A 16,620-nucleotide genomic window follows, 5' to 3' on the forward strand; every position below is an offset into this window, starting at 1 on the left:
GTAGAATGAAATATATTTGCAAATGTATGCAAATATGATCTTATGCGTGGATCAGAAATGCTTTGGCAAGAGACCTTTTTTTTATTCTCTAAATATGATTCTTTATCTACAGTAAAAGTAAGAGCTGACCAACATAATAAAATTTTGGATTGCAAAAGTTTCAAGGACATTTTATATCTCACCACATCTCACTCTAACCTGATCCCTGCATTTTATGTGTCGAATAACACATCCACTCATGCACACACACACACACACAAACACACACACACGCATGTACCTTCGTCCTTCTTTGCCCCTAACCTAACATAGAGTGCACAAATCCTTTTCCCATTCCTTCCTCTTTGTGACAGAGATTTCTGGCCAACTACGCCACCGTATCACCCAGGGTAAGCACCGTGTGTATCTCAGAGCTAGTGAAGCAATCATGCAAGGCCCGGACTAATCCTTGACACCCGTTAGCCATCCCCCGAGACAGACCGGCGCTGACAGGGCCCTGCTGCCCTGCGCCTAGTGCTACACCCATCACCGCTAACGTCTTTATCAGCGGGACAGATGGATTGCAGGCTGAGCATATTCTCCTGGTCATCACAGAGGAGGGAGGGAAGGAAAGGAGAGGAGAGGAGAGGAAGAAGAAGGGGGAAGCAGACAGAAAGACAGCCAAGCACGGAGAAAGAGCGCAAAATTGAATGAGAAAAAAAAACACAGACTGGCTGTCAGGGAGTTTGAGTGACAGGAGTGATAAGGTCCATCATGGCCTTGTTATGAGAAGCTGGGGGAAATAGCCCCAGTCAGACATGGCGTTGAATTAGCAGAGAGGAGAGGAGAGGAGAGGAGGAGCGCAAGCGCAGAGGAAGAAAATGAAGGGAGGATCAGTATATATAACAGAGGAGGAAGAGAGACGTGAAGGGCAAAAAGGTGCGCAGTGTGGAAGAAGACAAGGGCATGCCAGCGTCTGCTCTGATACCATCAACTGGCCCACAAGATTAACAATGTCCACAGAAGATCCCCGATACAGTGTGAGCAACACTAGTAGTAATATCACTACACAGTCACACAGCAGTACAGGAAATAGACATGAAATTGAATCTATTAGATTTGCGTACATAGACACAAATTTCCCTTTCTTTTCCGTGACGACTTTCAACAACGTCTTTTTTTGTGCTTTTTCCTATGAATATCCAGCATCACGTGACGCATGTACCAATTTCCGCTACAGTCTTTTCAAAATAAAACTACTTAGTTAGGTTTAGGAATAGATTGACTAGGTTAGGCTAAGGCAACAAACTACTTGGTTAGTTTTAGGAAAAGATTGCGGTGTGGGTTTAAATAACACCAGAAGTGCCGTGACTTAAGTACAGAAGTTATGTGACAGAAACTACTTAGATAACTTTAGGAAAGATCGTGGTTTGGTCAAATGACTCCGGAAGTGCTGTAACTTAAGTACGAAAGTTATGACAAATAAATCAATGTTTACTTTCAAATGGAACATGAACACCGGTCTCCTGGGCTCAAATTCAACACAGCACACAAGTAAACACATGGAGATTATACAACCTAAGGTTTGATTGGCAGATACAATTCATCAGGAGAAATATTCATCTTCGTTACAGGAACATCCATATCTGACCTTTCAGACGACACAGCTTCCAAGGGATTCCATATCATTTTTTTCTCCTCCTCATAAAAACAGGATTAGAACCTCGCTATAAAAATTAATCAGGTCAGAGACCAATCCCCTACAGAAGCAAAATGTAATAAATTTCGTACTAAGAAAGGATACCTTAGCTTATGATGTTAAAAAATGGAAGATAGATTACACTGAATCATCCATCCTGAAAAAATAATTCAGTAAGGAGAAAAGAACTGGCAGTTTGGCATGGTGCTCAGCTAATTCTTACATCTTTTTATGAAAGGGTTTATGCATTTTCCATATGTTCTTATTGCAATATTGCATCAGTGATTATCAGTGAAGGTCGTACTGCAGCATACAGCAGCTTTTCTCTACTGAGGAGCTGCTTTAAAGTCCTCCAGCATGTTGTGAAACCTGCAGAGGACATTGTTGGTATTGAGCTGCCATCACTGGAGCATCCTTATTTCCAAAAGCTGTGGCACTACTGACCTCAGACATCTCTTCAGTCTGACAAGACTCCTTACTGGACTTGCAGATGTTTGCACACTCGTTAGTCGTATTTTAGCGTTATTGTATTATACTCATATTGCTTATACTTTTGTACTTAAATTGCTCAGAATCTACACTTTTGAGTCTCATTTGTGCCTTATTTATTCCTTGTAAATATGTGAGGAGTCTTTTAATACAATGCACCATTTGAGGTTGACGCAACTGCAATTTTGTTATGATGGCATAATGACAATAGAGTTCTTGATTGCTTGCTTGCTTGATGACAATAAATAAATCATTATATATCCATAGTGTTTATTCTGACTAGTCTACAAATGTTATTCATTATTGATATTATACTGTATTCTTTATTATACTCTGACAAAAGTATTTTACAGCTTCGTTGAATTGAATTAATTAGAAAAATCTTCAACAAAACATTTGAATGGCATGAGAGTTATGGCGCTTATACTACAGTGTACCACTTTCTCTCAACATACCACTGTGGCTCTACAATACAAGAAGCTCCTTGATAATAATTTTCAAAATAACACAAGGAAAACAAATCAGTGCAAGAACTTGTGGTTCCAAACTAGTTGATCACATAACAAGAGGAACTACAACTAATGACAGCATATACTGTAAAGCATATTCAGGAGCTGATCATTATTCCTTCTCAATGCACGAAAAGTGATGCTCACTTGTTTTATAATTCTTTTACATGAAGTATAACTTCAACAACTGCAATGCAGAGACATGAAATAGGGAGGAAAAAGGAGAACAGATTCCCTGCTGGCTGATCTGAGGATGTACGCGAGAGTGGAGTGGTGGTCTGAGGCAAAGACTTCACAAGCTATGAATAGCTGTCTCTGCGCATAGAGCTGTGGTAGGTAGGTCTGAGGGAAAACAGAGGCACCCTACGTGGGGATTATGTTTGCTGAATTCAAACAAATGTCAACTCATAAAGCCCAGCTAGACTGGATTTAATGAATAATAGCAGGCAGTAACTCACTTCCTGAACATTCATTTGTTTTTTTTCTTTTACTCTCTCTCTCTTTCCTTCCATGTTGGACCCGTTCTACTCATCTTTTTATCCTTCTCTCTATCTTTCTCTGCTTGAATCCTGCAAACAAGCTGGAGGAGGAGATTTTAAAGCTTACATCTCGTCTGCAGGAGGTGGTGTCTTCAGAAAAAGACAACTCGAGATTCTTCTGAAGGAAGGGATTTTGGAAAGTTCTATGAAAAGACTTGAATATTTAGTTGAATAATTTATACGGTGAAAACTTGAGAGCTGGTGCTGACTCAAACGCAGCGCAGATAACGCACTCGCAAGCACACTCACAATGTGATGGCAGTCATCTGAGAGGTCAGAGCTGATTCATGGGCAGGTTGGAGGCGGTCAGGGAGAGTGGAGGGTAGAGGATTTATACGGGGAGATTAGCGTCTTCAAACACTTGTTTTTTAAAAGCTCCATTTCTCCACACCGTTAAACGGATCTCTTCCCAGTGAGAAATGAGAACATTAACTGGGACACGGACATGGTGCACTCTGCACGGCCCCGCCGAGCCCTCTGAGCTGTAACATTTCACATCTGAGCTGCGCTCCTTACAAGCTCCCCTGACACCCCAATGCATCATGGGAGGGCTGTAGGGTTGGTTTGAGTGGGGCAAAGCGTGATGTGTCTCAAAACCTGACAACAGCTGCAGGCATTTCCATTAAGAACAACACAAGTCAGTGTTACAACTGCACCTGAAGGCACACGGAGGCTCTTTTTCTACGACATCTCATTCTTTTTTTTGTGTGTTTTCTCACCTCCAAAGGTGAGAAGGAGGGGAAAAAAAACAGCCATTGCAGCAGCTTTTGACAAATTCATCATGAGGTGGCACAAATGGCCAATAGGTGCGATTTAGTGTGTGCCATTTTTTTTGTACATGTACGTTTTATTTTATAGCATGACTGCCAGGCACCGGTTGAGTCTGTTAGCTTTTCACGAATGCCTTAAGGCATTGCTGACTAAACAAACCATCACTGAACCATAACACATCTACTCCCACGCCTGCTCCCAGATTCCCCTTATCTTTCCTCTGCACCCATACCACCCAGTTATACTGATACATGTCACATATGTTCTTTACACACTCATGCACACCCTGTGATCTCTGCTGGACATTTTCTGAGCTTTACCTTCACAAGACAAGGACAGAAATAATGTGACAAAGCGAACAGTCACACTGAGCTAGATAAGTCCTGAGTGGGTGAAAACACACATGTACGTGAAATGTGTAGGTGGCGGTATGTGTGCGAGGTGCAGGCGACTTTCTGCTCCCGTTTCAATTTATTCTTGCCGTAGTTTTTCTTCACAGAACTAATTCCATCTGTACAACAACGAAGTCATGTCACACCCACCAATCTGTTGCCTTGACTTTCTCTTTTTCAACAGAAATACTGCCCTAACTCACTAATTAACACCAATAGCATCTACTTTGCTGTTCTTTTGACGAGTGATAAGTTAATGTCAATGGAACTTAACACTTCCTGCACAGGTGTTTCACATTAAAAGCATTTTGATGACTAAAAGAGGATTAACACAAGAACAGTTTCATCCCTCAGACCGCCACTCTGATGGACACTTAATCAGGCATACGCTGTCAATAACCTTCTAACACCAAAATATTCACTGCTACCATTATAAATGATAATTTACAGTCTTTAATACATTTGTTTTTAATATGTACATATCATCTATCACTGCATGCCAACATAAATATCACTGTACATACAGTATACATGTGCATACTGTACATAATCATCCAGTCCTTGTATTTCCATCCAGTATTTATTTCTTTGCACTATTTGTATTGTTTACAACTTCCAGAATACTTGACATGTGTATAGACATTTTATTTTATTTTACTATTTCATTCTTATTTTATTGTTAGTCATTATTGTTCCTAGCTGCTATTTCTATTCTGTGCAAGTACATTGAGAGAGCTGCATATAACCAGAGTCAAATATCATGTATGTAACCACTTGGCAAAAATCAATAAAGCTGAGTGTCATTGGGAGCAGCTGATTGACAACGGATTGAAAGAATGCCAAAGCAGAAGTAATTGAATTTTTTTGGCAAATGAAAGCAGTATTTCTGTTAAATAGAGAAACCCAGAGAAGCAGATTGGTATGACATGACATGTGCTGTAGTACGGGTGGAATTATTACAGGCTGTTGAAGGGGACATGGGATGGGTGTCATGTCTTGTAAAGCAGAAATGTGAAATAGTTTGTCTGTGGAACTGCCTGGTCCAGTTTCCAGAGGAACAGTTAAACAAAAAGAACTTTAACTATGACAGAGCACACAGTTACTCACAGTCAAGAGATGTTTCTGCAATATTTTCATTTTCTGCTTTACATTTTATTTTCAGGAATAATTTGCAGTGTAATATAAATATTGTCAAAGTAAACTACTAAGGACCCATAAGGAACAATGGAAGAATGATATCCTGAATAAGCCAAAGCTCAGAAATTACATCCAAATCAAAGAAAATTACTACACAGAGCTTTATATAATGTGTTACAGAGGTCCCTATGTGCTAGGTTAAGAACTGGTTTGAAGTGAAGGAACAACTCAGCAGGAAAGACATGCTTGCCCTCCCCAAATAAAATGGAAAATTGTAAATGGACTTGCATTTATATCGTTCTTTTCTAGTCTTCTGACCACTCAAAGCACTTTACACTACATGTCAGCATTTACCCATTCACACACACACATTCATACAGTAGTAAAGACTGATAACAGAGGCTGCCATGCAAGGTGCCACCTTCTCATCAGAATCTAATCTAAATATTCATTCACACACCGATGGCACAGCCTTCGGGAACAATTTGGAGTTAAGTATCTTGCTCAAGGACACTTCGACATGTGAACGGAGGGAAATGAGCTACCGACCTTCCGATTGGTGGACAAACTGCTCTATCTCTGAGCCACAGCCGCCCCCACTAAGTCCTGTCGTCTTCAGGAAATCCAACGACTTGTTAAAGAAAGAAGACGCCTGAGGAAGCTGTGGAATAAATCAACTGCAGAAGAAAGGGGGGGCATCAACCTCCTTCAAGAGGACCTAAAACAGCGGCTCTTGAAACCGTGTTGAGAATGGAGAAACGACGCCAAAAGAAGGAAAAGGCAAGAACAGACTTCTTCAAAGATCCCTTTAAGTTTGTGAAAGGCATCTTCGCAAAAGAAAAAGCTGATCCCTGAAAGCATAAAAGAGGAGGTTGAAGGACACATCAAAACCATCCACACAGATGAGTTAAAAGATGAACTGATATTTGTCCCTGATGATGTCCCACCATTGTCACCCCCAAAACACCAAATTGACATCAGCTCTTCCAAACTAAGTGAAGTGAAAGAGGCATTGAGGAAGGCAAGATCGGCATCTGCACCAGGCCCTAACGGTGTTCCGTATATGAGAATGCCCAGGATGTTCTAAAATTCCTCTGGAGAAACCTGAGGGTTGTGTGGGAAAAGCAAGTTATCCCAGAAGCCTGGTAGAAGAGCAAGGTGCTGATCCCAAAAGAAAATAATTTGACCACTTTCAAAAAGTTTCACCAAATAAACCTTCTAAGGACAGACAGCAACATCTTGTTCAGTGTGTTGGAGCAAAGACTTGCAAAGCATCTGAAACAAAACAATTTCATTGATATGTCAATCTAACAGACTGGCATAGCAGGCTTCTCTGGATGCCTTGAACATACCAGCATCATATGGCATCAAATCCAGACTGCTAAGAAAGAAGGAAATGATCTGTATGTCTTCTGTATGTGTTCCTTCACCAGGCCAGTGCCTATGGATCAGTTCCTCAACTCCAACTGCGGACTGCTTTTGAATTCTTTCAGGTTCCGGCAAGCATCAGACTTCACCACAGCTTGGCAACCACTGGAAGTAGGCCTTCACTATGGCAATTGAGTTCATTATCAGAGCCTCGAAATGGGTTGTGGGAGACAAATGGCTAAAGTTTGGTCAGTGGCTGACACCTATATGAGCCCATGTGGACGATATAACAACGTTGACGACAACTGTCCCCAAGAAACAAGCCCAAGAAGTGCCAAAGCATCTCCATTGTCAAAGGTCAAGTCACGGATCAAAGATTTCATACTGACAGAACACCCGTCCCAACTGCCAGTGAAACACTTGGGCCAATGATATGATGCAAATCTGAGGGACACTGAGCAGTTTGAACAAATAAAAAAAAATACCAACACACACACAGCTTGCATCAACAAGACCTTGATGCCAGGGAAACTCAAGCTGTTGTGCTTCCAGTTTGGGATACTACCAAGACTAATGTGGCCTTTAACTGTGTATGAAATCCCCATCAACAAAGGACAAGCTGGAAAGAGTGGTTTGGACTTCCACGATGCTTACGTCAGCTGGGGTGACATCTGGCAGATGGAAGGATCTCGGCTAAGTTTTGTCATCAGAGTTACTTACGACCTCCTTCCCACACCCCAGAGAGAACATTTCAAATAGAGAGCATTTCAAAACATTCAATTTCCACAACAAAAAAGTGACCTCTTGTCTGAGGGGCAATGATTGTAATGTAAGTACGCCGCCAAGCAGGGACCATCCACAATCTGAGTGGACCAAAGAAATTTGCTTGTAATCTGCAGAGTAATGACAGTCACTTTAAAGTCATATTCTCTACTAAATCATTTAGAAAACAAATTTAAGTAGACTTGACTGTAATTGTGATTGAACGGACTCACCACATGTCTTGATAATCCAACAAATTGGTTAGAGAGCCCTTCCTCAACCAGGAGACCTCAGTTCCAGCTTGCTATTGGGAAGTATCTGCCCTGTTGATGTGACCTGTATCCTTGAGGAAATGCAGTCTATCTATCTATCAGCTCTAACTGACCCTGACTTCTGAACTCCCTGGAGGGGTAAACAAACACACCTTTCCCCACACCATGTTTGTAGAAGCTACATGCGAGCAACAAGGGGACTAAAAAGAAAATTCACCCTTCAAAAGAAGTATAGCGAGGAAAAAAGAGGGATGTTTCTCACCAGCGGATGTGTGAACTCGGGGGCATGGTCGTTCTTGTCTGTGATGGTGATGGTAGCCGTGGCTGTTCCTGTTAAGCCCACCTCACTTCCTGACATGTCCTTGGCCACAATCTCCAACTCGTATGTTGTGGTCGGTAGTGTCTGGAGAATAAACACACAGTGATTCAGAGTTTAAAAAGTGAGATATAGATGAATACATGGACCAGAAATTTCAATTTCAAATCATTTCAATGATGTCGAGATACAGAGAAAATACACTGAATTAAACAAATTAAAACCAAAGAGGATAATACTCAGTGAAAACAACTGCATATATATATATATATATATATATAATGCATATCATTTATACAAGCCTGTTTGCAGGAAAAGGCGTGTGAATGACATGTAATTGTAGTAATTTTCACAGCATGCAGTCTGTACTGACTGCACTATGAATGCATCCATGTGAATATGCTACGTTCAGAGCTAGTGACGTAGAATAAGTAAGGGATAATGTGCAGCGAGCCGGTCATTGTTGTGAAAGAATCACCGACAGGGCGATGCCGCACCCCAGCGCGAAGTGGAGGGTTCTGTCATCGCCCCGAAGGGGATTCTTTCACAACAACGACCCATTAGCTGTACATTATCCCTCTTATTACATGGCTACTTACTTAAGCAATCAATATTTTGACACAAAAACAATCCGCCAGAGTTCGATACCAGAGCTGCGCCCATAGCAACGGTCTGCTATACATAGCAACAGTTTGTTATACAGAAATTACAGACCACATAACGCATTGATTAACCAATCAGAATTGAGTATTCAATACAGCCATGTAATAAAAAGGGAGAAAGATTGCTTTTGTTGGATGGGAGGGGAGGTGGATGGGTCCAACAAACACAGGACTTTCAACCAGGAGACGTTTGTTCGTGTTTTCCGTACTGATGTTATGTTGTTTCCGTACGAATTTTACACACTTATTTTAAGCCCAGCCGTGACGTTTTTTTCCTAAACCTTGCCCTCTGCTGGTAGCCTACTGCACCTTCATACACGCATGTAATGTTCACACCTCAGCGAAGCAAAATGTGACACTGACATGCAATCCTCTGGTGGACAGGCGGGTCTATTACACACTTTGGCATGATATTGGGTTGCATACATAAGGAATAAATAATAAAATAATAGAAGAAAAGAAAAATAAATAAGGAAAGATGGTGTTGTAAATTCTGGACAGAAAGAAACAAGGAGGAATAATGGAGAAAGTAAGACTTTAGAAGGCTACCAAGAACAGAATGGGTGGACAGAGAAAGTTAAAGGCACAAAGAGGCAGTGCAAGTAATCGCTTTAACAGAATGAAAGACAAAATCAAGGTCATACAGCAGTAGTTATGCATCAGGGAGGATTCATACAGTACATACACACATGCGGTGATAATCTTCAGATAATCTATTTGAGAGGCGAATTATTAAAAATCATTACTAGATGAATGAGTAGCCATGTGAGTGATTAAATTAATCCACCTAAAGCAAACGCTAACACTTATCGCCATGTTTTACAATGCTGTAAGACCCTTCGACAAAGCTTGAAAGCTTTTCTAATAGTCCACCAGAGGCTTGAATCCACCGTCAAATTGACTGGATAATGGCTGAGAAAAAATCATTATAGTGTAAATATGCACCCTCACGCTCATGTACCAGTGTTAAAAGCTCCAGTAAACACTCGCGACATCTCTAGGGAAAGGTCAGGAATACGTATTTTGAAATTCATACATGTAAGAACAGATAGTAAAAGAGAGAGAAAATAAAGGGTCCTTAAAGCTATGCAGTATGGGATCAAAGAATAAGCATACTATGCACGGTTTACACTCGTCTATTTTAAAGATTCTCGAGGGGCTTAGAGCTGGTATTGTACGCATCTTCCACAATGCTTTTGGGCATCACAGATCAAGAGTTCCCTGCCTCAAAAGACAAACTGTTTTCCTTAACATAATCTGCTAAATCATAGCTGTTGTTAAGGGACTTAGAGATTGTGTGGCCTTTTCCAACCCTTAATAATCTTCACACCTATTTTTAGTTATTTTTGTTGTTGATTTGAAGTAGGAGATGAAAGATGGAGGATTATTAAAACCCAAAGTGAGCCCAAGTCGTCCACGCTTACAACACAAATTAAGTCTGATGATTCTACGTTCTCATACAAGCCAGCGAGAGGGATCTGTCCTTGATTACAAAGTAGCTTTCACGAAGCGCAAACGTCCAAATTAGATATGTAATTCATTTACCAGCCTGCCAGCATTTGTAATCTATATAACAATTGGAGAAATATTGCTCATACATAGGGCGAGAGCAAGGCATTCATAATGATCATAGCAGGGATAATCATTTGTTGCCATTATTCATGCCTAATAGAAATGTTGACTCGGGTGTATAAATAACAGGAGGTAGGGGCTGGTAAAGACAACATTTATTTATCAGCTGCAGTGTTCTCTCCCTACTGGGGGGTGTTAACTGCCACATGCTTAATAAACTTCATCCTTCTGTCTCGCTGAAAATGCTGCCGGGGCTCTCTCCTGCATTGTAGATTCACCTTTGAGCACATGCATACTCTTTTCAGCGACCTCTGGTACTAAACACAGAGGAGTGAGATGCATACGAACACAGTGGAATAGAATATCAGGCTGCAATTTGTTGTTTTGAATAATAATAAAACCAAAACCAAATCATCCAAAAATCTTATTTTATGTAACAGATAGGGCTGTCAAATTACGCAAATTAGTTTTGACACCACTAATTTCTTTAACGCATTAACGCAACTTGCAATTTTTAGATTGTAACGGGCTCAGTTTAAAAGCTAGAGTGAAGATACGTATATTATATGAAACTAGCGAACCCGAGGAATCCAATGTTACCAACCATGTCATACTGGCTTGTTGGGAAGGAGGCTAAATAGCGCTCCAGACATACGTTAAATTTTGGCGAATTAAATCTTGCATAGACATTTTCAAAGGGATCACTTGACCTCTGACCTCAAGATATGTGAATGAAAATTGGTTCTATGGGTACCCACGAGTCTCTCCTTTACAGATATGACCACTTTATGATAATCACATGCAGTTTGGGGCAAGTCATAGTCAAGTCAGCACACTGACACACTGACAGCTGCTGTTGCCTGTTGGGCTGCAGTTTGCCATGTTATGATTTGAGCATATTTTTTATGCTAAATGCAGTACCTGTGAGGATTTCTGGACAATATTTGCATTGTTTTGTGTTGTTAATTGATTTCCAATAATACATATATACATACATTTGCATAAAGCAAGCATATTTACCCACTCCCATGTTGATAGTATTTGTATAGTATTACATACTTGACAAATTAAACCTTTAATGCACATTTTGAACAGATAAAAAATGTGCAATTAATTTGCGATTAAATATTTGAATCGATTGACATCCCTACTTATTTTATGGAACAGATAATGACAGGAATTCCATTATTTTTTTGCTCTACCTGGTTTTTTGTTTGTCAGAAAGGCTTTTCATTATGCCCTTGTTTAACACACCAAGTAAAAGGCCTATAGGAGGACATTTATGGGCCAGCTGATGGCCGCTAATGTACTGCTCCAGCTGAGCCTGTTTTTTAACAGTGTGGTTCCATTAGACAACTGTTCAAGCTCCTTGTAAAAGTGTTTTCTTAGCTTTCAATTTCACGCCATTTTTTACAGCAATGCACGGTTGTATTTAAGCAGTAGCAGTAAAATAGCACTAGTGATATATTAGTTGTGATTTCATGTTTATTTTTATGCTTTCAGTCATGCCAGCTCATGGTTGGGCAATGATAAAAGCTAGTCTGTAATTGTTTGGAATATTCAGCCCCATCATTTACATTGGTGTTTACTGCACACACTATCCTAAACCCACCAGAGTGTTTACATAATTTTTCTCTGCCTCATCATGTCCTGGATCTTTATACTCGTGGACAGTCAACCTGATTATTGTTGATGATATTGTTTACTTATAAAGAGCTGTGACCCAGCATCCCCTCACGTTGTAGACAAATCCTCTGCTCTGCTCAGTGTTAAACTGAGCAGCAGAGGCAGTTGTCAGTGAGTGTGTGTGTGTGTGCGTGTGTGTTCTCCGCTTGCCTCATCATAGATAGTGCTCTAATCAATTTCATCTGAGACAGGCAGGGGAAGATCAAACGATCAATGGGTAGACACCTTGAGGCCCGTTTTAATTATCACATCACCCAGAACTTAGACAGTGATAAACTATTCACGGAAATTACATATTGAGGTCAGGAGCGACATAATGTATGGAAGGGCTCAGGCTCCAAATCTTACACTGACCAAATTTTCATTTTAAAAACAGGATTCTCAAGCGCCGACCTTTGCAATGAACTCAGAACGGGAAACAATTTGAATGCTCTTAACTGTCTGTTTTTATTTACAGGCAACTTTATATCCAGAAGAAATGACCCGCAGAGAGGCTAGAGCTTCCCTTCTGTCATAAACTCCATCCGTTCAAGCAGCTGCTCCAGGGGAGATTGTGGAAGGAGCAAGACAATAAACAGGTGTTTCTATCAATAGTTTGTGCACATAGTGGGTGACAGGGGTGTCCCTCACAACCAGCTCCTGCTCGATCAAACATTGTGCAGGCAGATGGTGCTCCATGGACCTGTGAGTTTATTAAACCCATGAACAACAACCGCACATGGATACACACACGCGCTGACTGTAAAACACACTCGCGCACCTGCACGCGGAAAGTACACTTTTGCCCTCCAGCTGGAGAAGAGAAGGGCTCTGGAATACCTGCAGTCTCAGTGGTGTCTAAACACATTGAGCGTGGCCTCCTCTGGCGACTGACAACGTCTTAATGAGTATTTCCTGAGTCTCAACTCAATTATAAACTCCCTGAAAGTACCTGGCCAAGAAAATCTGTTCAAATTCACTAGAGATACAGAGTTACAGCAACGGGGAATTTTCCCTCCAGGTGTCAGAAAACTTCTACTGGCATAGTGTTGATTGAGACACTCCTCTCAGTCAGCCCCTTCATTTTTCAGCTCCTAGTTAATTTGTCTGGAAACGCTTGATTAAGCTTTTGTGAGCAGCAATAGTGTTATAGTCAACGGAAAACAAGTTACTTTTTGGCGATTTCTCCTGAGAGTTTAAGTAGATAAAATGGAATGAATGGCAGCATGCTCATAATTCAGGCTGTTCTGATTCACCGTTTTGTAGCTATACCTACAAAATGTAATGCACTGCACCTTATATATCGCGCAAAATCAATACGTATGTAATCAACGTAATCGTGAACCAGCAAGTATGAAGAGCGACAAATGACACGAAGACAGGTGGTCGGGCTGGATGGGTCAGTCAAAAAATACCAGACTTTCGCCCAGAAGACAGGTGGTTCGTACCCCGTGTGAAACCAGAAGTCAACATTGATTTATTTGTCAAGTAACTTCCGTACATACGTTACGTCACTTCCGGAGTTATTTTAAGCCAAACCACGATCTTTTTCTAAACCTAACTAACTAATTGTGTTGCCTAAACCTAACCAAGTCAATCTTTTCCTAAACCAAACCTCGTGGTTTCCTGTGAAGATGGAAGCTTATTTTGAAAAGACTGTATGCATGTAACAAGCGGAAATTAACACATGTTGCTGGACATTCGTAGGAAAACACACGAAAAATGAGGAATAACTTTTCTTGAGATATCATACGAACTGTTGTATGAGGATATGTTACATAATTATATAAAGCTTTGGTGGTCAACCTACAGTAATATTCCGTCTATACAGTATTGATTATGTCTTTTCATATTGTACTGATATTGTAATCATGATCATATTGTATTAAAGTTTTATAAAACAGTTTTGTGCAAATTAATGGTTTGGAGCACAATACAATAGAAATCTTATACAATTAGTTGTTGAAGTGCTTGTCAGAGTTTTTTCAGATGTATCACATAACAGTGGAATGCAGTTAAATGCATTAAACATCTGCTCTATTATCTTTGTATGTGTTCCTCATGTTTGTCAGACTGATTTACTTAATTGTAAATGAAAAGAGTATGAGAGCATCTGTGAAGGCTGTACCGGCACAGCAGTGCCTTGAGCTAAACGCTAATGTCAGCATGTTAACATGCTCACAATGACAATGCCAACATGCTGGTGTTTAGCAGATGTACTGTTTACCATGTTCACCATCTTACTTTAGCATGTTAGCATGCTAACATATGCTAAACAGCACTAAACACACAAGTGCAGCTGAGGCTGAAGGAAATGTCAGTAGTTGTTGCAGGTAATTGGTAATTAACCAAAGTTTTTTGACAAATTACAAATTTGATCTGATAATGGCGCTAGATGAAAAGTTAAGGGATCACCAGACCTATAACAAATCATGAGAACATCAATGTCTGAATTAAATTTCAGGGCAATCCATCCAGTGGTCTACCTCCGGGTCTGAGAAGTGAAGCCAATGTGGAAGTGACTTAAACTTGCATTCTTTCTAATAGCCAGCAGGGGGCGACTCCTCTGGTTGCAAAAACAAATTTGTTAGAAGTCAATGAGAAAATGACCCTACTGCTCATTTGATTTATTACCTCAGTAAACATTGCAAACATGAGTTTATGATCTCAATCGCTAGTTTCAAGTCTTCTTCAATACAGCATGATGTTCATTTAGTTAATTATGGTTCCATTTAGAGTCAAATAGACCATAAAGCAGGGGATGCTTTAGGGTGTGGCTACCTTATGATTGACAGGTCACTACCACGGCGTTGTCCAGTCTGGAAGTTGTACGTGTTTTCGTCTTATAACTTTAACCCTTTTACAGTGTGTTTCCAGTTCATTAAAGTTCATTACAACCTTTTTGGTCGCCAGGAAATGTCTTACTCAACCCTTTGGTGTCACTTCTGGTTGCAAAAAAGCAAGATGGCGACGGCCAAAATGTTGAACTGGAGACTTCAAAAAGGCAGTCCTCAAACAAATGGGTAACGTCACAGTGACTACGGCCACTTCTTATATACAGTCTCTGAATCCATCCAATGGTTTTTGAGATATTTTACCACAAATGTCAACCTAATGGTGGCACTAGAGGAAAAGTCAGGGAATATCCTCTCGGGACCATGAATGACTGTATAAAACTTTCATGGCAATCTATGGAATAGTTGTTGAGATATTTCAGTCTGGACAATAGTAGTGGACCAACTGCCATTGCCATCCCTAGAGTGATGCTGTGAGCATGGCTGAAAACCTTCTTATTCATATCTCAATACTGACACTACCATAGAACCCAGCACTACAGCAGAGTTTAGCAGAGTGTTGCAAAGGCAGCATAACCTTTGTTCAGTCAAAGCAAGTTTGCGTCATTGAAGACAAGTGTGATCTTGGACAAACTCTTGGACTATCAGAGGAATATCAATAATCCACTGAAGAACCACACCGCTTTCTTTCCACTACTGTATAATTTTCTTTGTAAAACATAAGTGGGAGAAAAAACCAGGAAGCCACAAGTGATTTCGCTGAGCGATTGTGTTTGTGAAAGCTGACGTATCGACTGAACAAAGAGCTAATGAAGTCGAGCGCACCACGTCATATGACAGGCCTTGTTTAAGAGACATCTGATCGGAGAATGACATTTCAGACCGTCACATTCTGCCTTGAAAGGATTTCATCAAAGCCCCTCGAGTAAGGGCTGATCCGTGGCACAAAGCAAGGAGAAAGGAGAGGATGAGAGTAAGAGAGAGGGTGGAACGGAGAGGGATACGTGACGGAAGGAGGAGAACAGAGTGAGAGAGAAAGAGAGCGGCCTGACATCTCTGAGACACCACATTAACTCTCTGAATGGGTGTGATATTATAATAAAATTGGCAGTGGATTCTTTGTTCTCCTCGGGCCCTTCACTAGTGCTCACTCTCAGCTCAAAACCATTGGCTATTCTTCAGGAATCTTTTCAAATGCTTAGAGAAATGATGACAGAGTTAAACAGAGTTAAACCGAGTTATATGAAAACCCCTAGTGACAGCATTTCTACAAGAGCAACATTATTCCTCTCACCTTTATACCTTCTTCACCTTGATTTCTTTACCTCTTTTCCTTTTTTTCTTCTGGTGGAAAGCTCTTTTTGGCTAAACTCCATACCTTTCTTTTTCATTCTGTGGCATTGAAAAGACAGTCTCATAATGTGACTACAAAACTGTGTGTTTGGAGGCCTCCAAAACTGGTCTTGTTCCTTCTTTAATCAAGTTCTTTTTTCTGCTTTTCATTCTTGGTTTACTTTTGTTTTAGGAGAGCAAAACAAATACGTATAAAATATGAGTTTTTCAGGATGCAAGGTTCACTTTGCCTTCATGAATCTCCCGAGATTGTTCCTCCCGGTGTTTCCATCCGTCATTGTCAAAGCCCATTCGTACTCATTTTCTCTATATCGCCGTGATGTGTGGGAACTGTTACACT

General features: G+C 40.6%; 1 protein-coding gene across 1 annotated transcript in view; it reads right to left on the reverse strand.

Annotated features, from left to right (window-relative positions):
• cdh13 (cadherin 13, H-cadherin (heart)) overlaps window positions 1-16,620 on the reverse strand; it is a 441,664-nt gene that overhangs the window by 83,690 nt on the left and 341,354 nt on the right. Inside the window, exon 8 of the mRNA XM_074631905.1 lies at window positions 8,180-8,320. Within this exon, the coding sequence (XP_074488006.1) occupies window positions 8,180-8,320 (141 nt within the window). The remainder of the gene's footprint in view (window positions 1-8,179; window positions 8,321-16,620) is intronic.

The sequence above is a fragment of the Sebastes fasciatus genome, chromosome 4 (assembly GCF_043250625.1).
Source record: "Sebastes fasciatus isolate fSebFas1 chromosome 4, fSebFas1.pri, whole genome shotgun sequence".
In the NCBI taxonomy this organism is placed as follows: domain Eukaryota; kingdom Metazoa; phylum Chordata; class Actinopteri; order Perciformes; family Sebastidae; genus Sebastes; species Sebastes fasciatus.